The following is an 11487-nucleotide window of genomic DNA, read 5'->3' as shown; positions in this document are numbered from 1 at the left end:
ACTGTGCAAGATTCAGTTATTCGCCTTTCAACCGCGGTCGAAATAAGTAGCAACAGTAACATATGCTACGTTTGTCTATGAAAACTCCTAAAAATATGTCACATGTGCTCGTGCTGGAAGACTAAGTAACGTTTCTCAGGTACGGATCTACCTCTGTCAAAATCCAACCAATAAGTCTGCCGACACCTTTAATCGCATGTAAGACTCGTGTGAACCACTTATGAAACATGTCCATTTATGCATATACGACCAGTCTTCTCTGGTTCGATGACGAATGGAGGTTGTTTAGTTCTAAAAGATTCGCATGTTGCAAAACAACTGGTGATTGATAAGGATCAAGACATCCTACATCAATACACAATTAATGATTGGTGCTGTAAAATTGAGCCTTTCTATTTCCATCCCAAGTTATAGACTAGAGAGTGTTTGAACTCTGAGCATGTAGTCTCATATCTGTGTGCATGCATGACCTTTTTCTATATGTTACAATTGGAAGCATCCAGTCAAAATAAGAGAAGCTTCGAGCGAGCGAGCGAGCGACGTCATGGCTCACCTCAGGCCATATGAGTAGAGGGGGACCATCCATTTAAGCAGCAGAGATTGAATGAGGTTGGTTGGTCGCTGGTCCATCAAGTCTCACTTGCCTTTGAATTGATTTTTCAAACACTGGAACCGGGATGGCTTTTGAAATGAATGGGAGGGAACTGACCATCTGGAACACTTGAGGCCGTCCAGTCTTCTTCAATAGGACAAATGGGGCCCTTCACGCAAACTAGATTTCCCGTGCGGAGAAGAGCCTCCTTGAAAAGACACGGCTGCGAAATGAAATAAACATCATATTTGATGCGATGTATCAGGATCGAAGCCGGTAACTTGGTGCCAAATGCCAATTTTGTCGTGGTTTGCCGAGTCTTCGGGGACCTTTTGGGGGGACGCGTAGCCTTTTTTTTGTTTTTTTTGTTTTTGCGTCCTCTAAGCGAGCAATCATGTTGCATGTGCGGTTGTGGGGCCTCACGCGGACCTGGCTCACGTCCTATTGAGTTTGTTATCGCTCGTGTTAATTACCCCGCCTTACCAGTGTGCTCTAGATGGATCCCTTCAAGCGTGGGCTGGCTATGCACATGATCCATGTTAATCCTCTCCTCGGGTCCCACCTCGTTACACCCCGCATCTGTGAGAAATTCTGGTTCAGTACTTCGACTCATTCCATTTCTTTAAGGGAGATGGCACCCTAGAAGCTCATGGAGTGGCAGATTGGGTGGGGCATCGTTTGTCGTAGGATATGCAGGCGGTACAATGTCGCCAACTCATTTTGTATTCCTCTAGAATTCCAAGATAGATGTACTCTTCATCTAGTTCTCTTGTGTGGTAAAAGCTGGAGAAGCGTACCCTGAAGAAATAGCTACCGGTCCAAGAGATGAAGATTGGAGTTGCTGTTGGGGTCAAGAAACTGACCAAAAGGGGGACTGAGAATAGTGTAGTGTAGTGTTGGTAAATACATCGGTGGAGGAAGGGAAGGACAGGGAGGAGAGAAGGAAGATGACCAGGGATCCAGGAAGAGAAGGCTCGGAAGGCAATGGAAGAAGGAGGCTCATCTTACGAAAACATGACTCTCCGATCAGACAAGTCGAGGTGGACATGCATACACTGGCAAAGAATGAGAGGACTACAAGGAGGATCAATTTTATATCTGCTTGGATCTGGCATATGTGGTTCCACAACATATTTTCTGTTTGTAAACAAGGAAAATTCTTTATGCACTGTGAGTGATGTAGAAAATCTGACATGAAATATATCATCTTATCCGATTGATCCACGTAACCATCGCTTTCCAACGTATATTTAATGTCCGTAGTTCTACTTTTTTTTTGTTTGAAAATTTTGAATGATGAAAATACTTCTACTCTTTAAAAAAAATTATGATATCCTGCGTCATATTATGACATCTTATGGTAAAAAATTATGACATCTTGTGACATATTATTATTTTTCGCATATAAAAAATTATAATTTAGCTCAATATGTCATAATATAAAAGAGACATTTTTGTCCATCCACTTTCCAATGCACATTGAATACTTACAGCTTTATTTTTTCATTTAAAAATTTTAAATGACAAAAATGCTCCTGTATTTTAAAAAAAATTATGATATCTTGTGCATATTATGACATCTTGCATCATATTATGATATTCTGTGAAAAAAATTGACTTCTTGTACGTGAAATGTCATAATATAGACATAAAATATCATAATTTTTTTCAAAGAATAGAGATATTTTCGTCATTCAAATTTTAAACGAAAAAATAAAGCTACAGACATTAAACGTGCGTTGGAAAACGATGGTTATATAGACCAATTAGATAAAAAAGGTATGCTTCATGTCAGATTTTCTATACCATTTACGGTGCATAAAGAATTTCTCTTGCAAACAAAACTGCTTTTCCTCCAATGCATTTTCATGGCCCAGGAATAACTCACCCAAATAGTTTGTCGAGGCTTTACATTTCACCCATTTCGTGGTTCGTCCAAGTCAAGCAGAATTCAGAATATTAAAATATTACAAAACATGCATAACAAGTAATAGACTTCTTCTGATATTAGATTATTATAATGAAGAAGCACATGAGAACAAACACCTCTTGTGCCTTTGCACACAAATATATTGATTTTTTAAATCAAATAAATTCATTTATAGAAATACTGCAGATATAAACAATGAGGATGCTAAGACTCTGACAGAGAATCGTTTAGCTGTTGAGAAGAACTTTGGTTTTCCATTGAATATTGTTGTAAACATGGATCCAAAATTCACAGTTCCTAAGGTACGTCATTCACTTATGACAGGGGTGACCCTCGGTCTGGAGTTTATATGTCTTCCATCCAGGAGTCTGCGACATATTTGCATACTATTCAAGTGTGAACTCACCAAGCCATATCAGCACCTCACTCCTCTTTGAAGCCATGAAGAAAAGAAGACAGCATTTTCAATGAAACAAAAATGACAAACAGTAAGAGGACGGGCTGAGTGAAAAAAACTACGAATGATAGGGAATTGATAAGGATGCTAAAAATTCTGATTTATGCTCAAGCATGGAATTATAACACAACATTAGAATTTTGCAAAGAAAACTGACATGAAGAGTTAGCTGTTTATAGAAATGGGAAAACTATGAATGTAAAGTTCTAGTTACAGGAATGCCAGGAATATTTTCCAATATCCTTAGAATAAACACACTGCATGTCAGACACCCAGACATACAGACAACATTCCCAGTACGGAAGTATGTTTGCTACAAGGGAAGAAACGTTTTTGGAGTAGCAGAAGCAAATTCAGCATTGCACAAAGTTGATATTTGAAATAAACTTTGTTATAAAAAGCATAGCATATCTAAGACCACAAGAGAGTCCAAATTATTTCTTGTTCAATGCACAATGAAAACCTTAATGATGAAAAGAGAAACCATACCATTATACAGCTCCATGTTTGCTGAGGATCATTATAACGCGCAAGCAAGCAACCTTGTTGAGGCTCAAGACCATCTTTGAGTAGCGCAGACTGCAGTTCTTTCTCCTTTTTGCGGACAAGTTCCTCGGTGGGTTTTCCACTAAATTTTGTTGCTGCCATTATGCCTCCATCCACCTTTCTCAAGCTGACTGCTTCCACACTAGGGACTGGTAAACTGATAGAATCAAAATTATCATCAAATAAGCAAGTTCATAAAGGAGCACAAATTCTTCAAACTATTTTTTAGTTTCTAAAGACCAATAATTTGAACTCCACAGATATGTTTTCCATATCTGAAGCATATTCGTGTTCAACAGAGCACATTATGAATCTCTTTATATCCAGTAAACGGGACATTTCTATGTTAAATGGCTTCTTGTTCCAAATACACTTCGGGAATTCCTTCATGACTCACAAAATATCATGGCTGTCTCCAAGTTCAACAAATATTCATGAAGGTGAAAAACTCTTACTTGCTAAAGTCTTTGTTCATTGGTAAGACAATCTGGATGGACACTTCTGATAATTTGTCATCATGAGCCTGAGTAAAGACAGGGGTAGTCATGGGGATCTTCTCCATCGAGGAATTCTTGCCAAATATATACCTACAAGAAATCAATTACATCAAAATTTTATTACTGAAGTTGAAGGAAAAAAGAGCACCAAATAAATATCTGATTAAACTGAACAGGGAAAGTAACTGACCCAGCAACATCCTTAAATCCAGATGAACCTGAGAGCTTGTCTCCTTTTGTCTCAGCCACCACAAAAGGCTCATACTTTCTCAACTGTAGCCACGAAAACATCTGGTCAGATTCATGCTGTTTCATCAGGATTTCCAAATAAACAGGAGAAGAGCAAGAACTTCTGCAAAATGAGAATGCATATAGATACGTAGGATATACATGCCGAACAAAAGATTTAAAAGGTCTGCATAGTTTCTATTAATGGTCATATTGTCAATAACTTCCAAAAGCATGAAATCAGTATGTACAGAAATATATATTGAATTACATCTACAAATTAAGGTACGAACAGAAATATAAAATGAATCATATTCACAAATTTAAAAGTTGAAGTGATACAGTTTTGTTTCAAAGAGATGGTACAAGGAAAATGCTAGTTGTATATTTAAAATAGTGATGCAAGAAATAATGAACTATATATAGCATATTCACCAAGGAAACGTCCACACCTCATAAGTAGCAGTTCTTTTCAATATCTGGTACTTTGGTGTTTCCAAGTCTGGAGTCTTGTAGATCCGCAGCTATGGAGAATTACAAGCTATGCATAAGAAGGCTTGAAGGATCATATTAATGTCTGTGGAAAATGGTTGATGAATCTGGATGAAAGATTTATAATGAAAAGGTTAATACCTGCTGTAAAACATCCCATAGACCTTCCAATGAAAAATATTCATTCTTCTCTATGGAATCCCAAACATCCTATAGGTAGGAAATAAAAAAGTAAGCACTAAAACTAAGGAAAAAATTTCTATATACTTTTGGAAGATATCAGTTCAGTCTCAAATAATGGCAGTATTGAACTAAAGCTATAAATAAAGCTGACCACATGGCTGCAGAACTTCTGAGTCTGGGGGTTGACAGCCATGATTGAGATTCCTGTGAAGACCAACTCTGGTTTCCATGGTAGAAGAGCGAATCTCATTACCATAGTCCATCTTGTTGTGATCTCATAAGGTCCTGTCTAAATCAAATCCTTCAATTAAAGAAATTAACAAACACCAAAATTGGCATGTTGGTAACTGCAAATGAAAGAAGAATAAAAAACTGTAATCAAAATTCCTTCTACAGCGAAACAAGAACTAAAGTAGCATAAAGCACAAATTGTTTATTTTTTATGGTCCCCTCCATCAGATTAACAAAACAACAATGTAAAACTGATTCACAAAAATGTCACTTATAGTCTACCCACCTGAAGTGGTGCTTCTCTTCTGGTCACAGAGCAAGTGGATCCTAGATGGGGTGAGCTAGTGCATTACATGCTACCACCGAGTACGCCGCATGCAAACATGGGTCACATATATCTCAGTTCCAACTAATCTTATACTAAAAGCCGATTTCACTATTGTCATAACTATTTCTAGATTTTTCCCGAGATGATACAAGTCCTTGAATTGGCAAAAGCATGTAAGTATGAAGTAGAGGAAGGTAGATTTACAACATTTAGATACTAAACTTGGGGAGCAGGGGACTAGCACTGCACAGTCCAAGTGGGAGCTTCTTTTCTTTTCTTCTCATCAGTAACAAATGAATAATTATTAAGCAGCAACAAAAGACTGACAACATATTAATCGAAACATGATAATCATGTCCTAATTATTTACACCAAGCAATATGATGATACAAAGAAGAGTCAGGTCATCAATCCTACGTTTTCACGCAGAAACGTTGTCAACCATTCTAAGAACATCTACATTCTTCGTTGATGGTTCTCAGCATTAGCAATGATGATAATGATGATGATGAAAACTAAACAAATAAAATAAAATTTTAAAACAATTGAAAATGCTTCAATGAAATTATGTGAAATTTGGTACAAGATAACGATGAAACCCATGTTATCAAAAGGATCGCATTTACTTCCCACCCTCTTCCGAGTATTTCAAAAAAAAAAAAAGAAGAAACACTACTACGTACAAAGAAAAAAATAATTAAAAAAAGAGAAGAAAGGATCCACAACACACCTGCCTGACGTGATGGAGCTGGAAGTCGGGCCTGAAGAGGACCTTGAGGAGGCCAATGTTGAAGAGATAGCCGTCGATGGTGTCGTGCTTGGTGATGGGATCCCGGAACCGGACTCGATCGTCGTACATCGACCGGTCGATCCCCTGCTCGTCGAACAGGTGGGGCAGGTCCTCATACAAGAACTTAACCAGCCCCTCGGCGTCGACTACACCCGGTCCCGCCGGCGCCGGCGGGCTCTGCTCCACCGAGCTGCTACTGCTTCTCAAGGCCCACTTGGAAATGCGGCCGGCGCCGAGCGCCGGCTTTCGTTCCCTGGAAGGTCTATGTTGGGCGTTCGGGAGGGCACGGGCAGGCTTGCCGGCCGCGGGTCGCGGGAAATTTGGATGGATGGCATGGATTGGCCGGCAGAGATGGCCGCAGGGTACAGCGGCCATTTTGGGTGGTGGCAATGGAATACCCTCCGCTCTTATCCAACGGCCACAGGTCTGTGCGAGTACAGTTCTCCGATAAAATCCGCGGAAGAAATGCTTCTTCTTATCATTGGGCTTGGGCAATCGGGTCCTCGAACGGATGGTATCGATGGGATTCAGCCTCCAATCGGGTCGAGTTCGGGTTCTAAATTATAGACAACTAATGAACCGAGTATTTTGTCGAGTTGGTTTTGGTGCGGGAATGATCCGAAACTGGTGGTTTAGCTCACAAACATTTCGGTTTACTCCATTTCAACCAGAAATAATCGAACCAAAAATTAGCTATTATTCTAAAGCACTGATTTTAACATCTAACACTTAAAGAGTACTCGATATTGAAAAATTATATAAAACCTGAAAAATCTTGGCCGCATCTTCATAGTATTTCGGCGATGTTTCGCGGTATTAGTGGTTTACAGCGGTAGATGGAAACATCAGGGATCGAAGACCTCGATCGGCGTGGAAGCTTGGCTGCCATCCCGCCTGGCTATTAAACTTTTGCTCGCAATGAGAAATTTAGGGGCTCCACTATTATTATTTTTAAAAGAATTGAAATAGTTGTTATTGGATATTTTTATTCTAAAATGATTTAATAAATCTGATTTTAACAAAAAGAAATTAAAATCCTACAATTGGAGCACACTATCACCGTTAGCTCTATATTGACCGCACTGGAGCCCAAATTGGATACAATATGCTGCATCGAAGCAACCCATGTGCGGTTTGACATTATTCTTAGGTTTTTTTTTTTTGGCAAGTGACATTATTCTTGGTTAAAGGAGATGTCTACGGCCTACACAAATATACTTCTAGCTATCCAATACTGGATTGAGAGCTGGATTCACCTTGCAATAATTAAAATCTATTTCTTAGCTTTTTAGCATTATGTTTATCTCTTTCTTTTTTTTTTTTTTCCTCTACTTATTTTTGGATAAAACCACGAAGAGCAGCAGTTACTTAGAGATAAGGCTTCAATCCAACAATCCATTGGATTAGTGGCCAATTGGATTACTAGCACACTAGATTGATCAATAGAATTGGGTCAATCACAAGTTGAGACTTGGTTTTCCTCGATACAAGGATGTAAAATTTTTAATACAATGAAAACATGGCAAAAAAAGAAAAAGCAAATAAAGGCTTACAAGTAGAAAAATCAGCCAAATAAGGTTTGATTACAAGGAATATTATAAATAGTTGAGTACATAATTATAAGTATTTTCAGAGCAGAACACCTTCACGTCAGAGAATTGGATAAGCTGATAAAGATCAAATATGCATAATATGAGAGAATGAGAGGTAACAAATAAAACTTCTTTCCCTTTTCATGATATAGATTGATAGTTATTCTATCAATAACCATCCTCTTTTGAGGTGGTTTTTCCTATTTTGATAACTTCGTCTTGATGATTACTAGTAGTTTCTTGTGTAATAACTTGATCCTACCTAAATAACTTTTACCAAGTTGAACTACTTATATGGGACCTATTGTATGAGTGGTTCTCTAAATGTTAGAAATGAGAGCCGATTAAATCTTGGTTGATCCAATATTATCGAAACCTTTATTATAGTTGGTTGATGATTAATTATTTTTTGAATGTCAACAGACTAAAAATCTTGACGATCAATGTAGAAATTTACGAATGCAATAAGACTGTATTATTCTCTTTTGAAAATAGAATCTCCCAATTCTACATAAATACTTATTTTATGTAATGGAAGGATGTTATAGAACTCAAGTGATACTTGACCTGTGGAAAAGGGAAAGGGCATAACGAAAAGCTTTTAAATAAATAAAAAAAAATTAAAAAAATATAAAAAAGACCATACTGACTAATGCGAGAAAGGAGGATGTAGATTTTTAATGCTCAAATCTATATGCAAGCTAGTTTTTTTTTTTTGGCATAAACTAGAGAAGCCAGGTTTCTTTTTCAAAAAATAAAAAAAAAAAAACCAAAATCTTCATGTCAAAAATAAAAATTTTCAAAAAAAATTGTTAGTTACCTTGCACTATCTCTATTTATCTGACTAAATTCTTTCTCTCCTTCTGTTCCTCCATAACTATTCCATGATTGTATGAATAGCTGACAAATTATTTAGAAATGATCTGACAAATTATTTAGAAATGATAAGTACATCATAAATGTCACTTAAAAATATTTAATATCATCTAACATGTAATATGTTGACATTTATGGAATGAGGTCTTTATCTTTCACAAGGTAAAATTTAAATAAAATCAAAGTTAAAAGGAGTAGTTCAAGATTAAAATTTTCTACTCTAAAGGAAGAAGTCGATTGAACAATCCATGGTATATGGTTTCTTCATTTGCATTTTTTATATAAAACAACTATGTGACATTGGCATGTGGGCATTTATTGACCATGTTCCAAATAAACTCTATCTGAGCTACCAGCAGCTCTCTGAGCTCGGTTTACTTTTATTTCAATATTGGTCTGCACCCTCTTCTTATGGTTTGATTAAAGTAAACTTTGATGTTTCTTGCAGTGAAAGCAGTGCTAGGATGGGCTATATTATAAGGAATCATGAAGGTAATATATTATATGGTAGAGTATTGCAATCTCAAATAGCTATTATACCGATAGCAGAGCTAAAAATGATATGAAGTGCGGTGGTTATGGTAGTTCACTATTTCAAATTCAAAGTTAGTAGTTATTAAATGGATCTCTGATATTCATATTTGTGTCTCATTCGATTGATTGAAGCAGAATTTCTCCATCCATTACTCTTGGATATGAGATACCCTTAACTATTTGGATTTCTTTCTAGCTATTCATTGTTACAAAGAAAGAAATCAACCGGTGGATAGATTTAATAGGTTGATAGTTAATGTAGATTTTTCTTCTTATTGTTTTTATTGCCTTTTGAATTTCAGCTAATATAACCAGAGTTCCGTACTATTGTTTGTAGTTTTATTGTATTGGGGTATATGCCCCCCATTTGTACCAAAACAAAAAAAAAATGATAGTAAAAAAACCTTTCTCTTTTTCTTTTTATTGATCAACTAAGTATTATTATTTGACAATAAAAAACATGCAATCAAGTTGAGCTTCAATCTATAATGGAGTTTCAAAAGAAATATTAAACTCGAGTCACCTTAATGACATATCTTACAAGAATATGAACCACTTGATTTACAGTAATTCTAGAAGCTTTCGTTATATGTACATGAACAATTTTCTTACCTTGTAGCAAGAGGAGTTTGGTGAAATTTACATGATTTATTGCCAAATACTAGAATACAAAGGTGCCAAATTTGTAGTTGTAGGGTTGGCAATTTTTTTTTGTGCATGTATAATTGGTGTCTTGAAGCGTATTTCTTTAACTAGGCATGAAAGAAAATACTCGATGTAATAGTAGATCCTACTAAATCTGTTGTTTCGAAGAGAAGCATATTTCAAAATGGATAAACTATAAGAATACGTAATACAAAGTGTTGAAAAAGATACATCAAAAATTATTTAAAAATATCTTTATAAAAATATAATTTAAAAATACAAAGTAACAAAATGTTTTAGACCATCTCCAAGAGCCATATATTATATGATAGTTGTAATTGTAGCAAGCATCCTATGATGCATGAGATATAATGATTTACAACCGCCATGTAATACATGATCTATAATAATTATGGCATAAATTGGAGGAGGTCCTAACATATTACATAAATATTTAAAAATGTAAAATAGCAAAATATTTGGGACGATCACAAACAGCCATAGTTATAATTGTAGCGGGCATCCTATGGAATGCATGCGATATAATGCTTTACGACAGCCATATAATACATGGTCTGTAATAACTATGGCATAAATTGGTGAAGAACCGAACATATTACATAAATATTTGAAAATGCAAAGTAATAAAGCGTTTTGATAGTTGAGATTGCAGCGAGCATCCTATGGTGCATGAGATAGAATGCTTTATGACCCCCACATAATAATACACGGTCTATAATAATTACGGCATAAATTGGAGGAGATACTAACATATTACATAACTATTTATTTATTTTTTGGAAATGCATGGAATGCTCATTGGTATACCTTTTTCTTGTTGGTTATGTTTTAATAGATCATGATTCTTGGAACTGGTTGGGGTTTAACATTATGCAAACTTGGCAATGCGAATCTCATGTATCCTTTTATAGCGGTGGACCCAATCCATTGGGATAGTGGGGATGCCACTCGTTTTATTGAGATTTTTTTTTTTTTTTTTTTGTCCCTCGGGCCTCCAGCGGAGGTAATTTGTGGGGAGACGATTGTTCCGCACACTTCAGCCGGACAGCTTTAGGAGTCGGTGGCTCTACAGGTGCGCTGCGTCCGTGCGCTTTAGGTGTGTCACACCTCATGCGCCGTGGGTGTGATGTCATCATCTTGAACAGATAGCCAAGACCAAAGAGCAGTGGCAAATCATCAAGGAACAAAAATCATATGGGGCGGGAACTATAAAATATTATATGAGACGGACTTTATGCCATAAATTTTTTAATATTAATTTTAAAATATAAATTTAAAAATTTAAAAAAATTTATTGACAGAATTATTAATTTTATGATTAAAATATTTTAATTTTTTTACGTTTTCAGTATATAATGATAGATACTATATGATCATATGATACACACTAAATATATAACTAGATGATATATATTGTGAATTTTTTTGATATACATCCAACAATGATTTAATATATACCTACAGCTAAATTGATATATGGTTTATCAGATTTAATATTCACCAGTACATAGTATATGACTAACTGTTACACATCTAGCAAAATAT

The 11487-nt window shown here is 36.0% G+C and overlaps 1 protein-coding gene across 2 annotated transcripts; it reads right to left on the bottom strand.

Moving 5' to 3' along the window:
* Positions 1–2573: 2573 nt before the first annotated feature.
* Positions 2574–6746, bottom strand: LOC105047855 (uncharacterized). Of its 2 annotated transcripts, none has more exons than XM_073260614.1 (8): positions 6215–6746; positions 5077–5214; positions 4884–4952; positions 4703–4774; positions 4213–4313; positions 3981–4112; positions 3469–3682; positions 2574–2953 (listed from the first exon to the last, which is right to left on the bottom strand). In XM_073260614.1, exons 1-8 carry the CDS (start codon positions 6647–6649, stop codon positions 2909–2911), a joined length of 1206 nt encoding a protein of 401 aa, XP_073116715.1. In that variant the 5' UTR covers positions 6650–6746; the 3' UTR covers positions 2574–2908. The 2 variants fall into 2 exon arrangements, with proteins under 2 accessions (XP_073116715.1, XP_010925264.1); XM_010926962.4 differs by having other exon boundaries at positions 4213–4295; positions 6215–6743.
* Between the last annotated feature and the right edge of the window lie 4741 nt (positions 6747–11487).

Source organism: Elaeis guineensis, chromosome 7, assembly GCF_000442705.2.
Source record: "Elaeis guineensis isolate ETL-2024a chromosome 7, EG11, whole genome shotgun sequence".
Classification (NCBI taxonomy): domain Eukaryota; kingdom Viridiplantae; phylum Streptophyta; class Magnoliopsida; order Arecales; family Arecaceae; genus Elaeis; species Elaeis guineensis.
The sequence above is the reverse complement of the archived record's forward strand: the minus strand, read 5'-3'. Positions and strand labels throughout refer to the sequence as shown.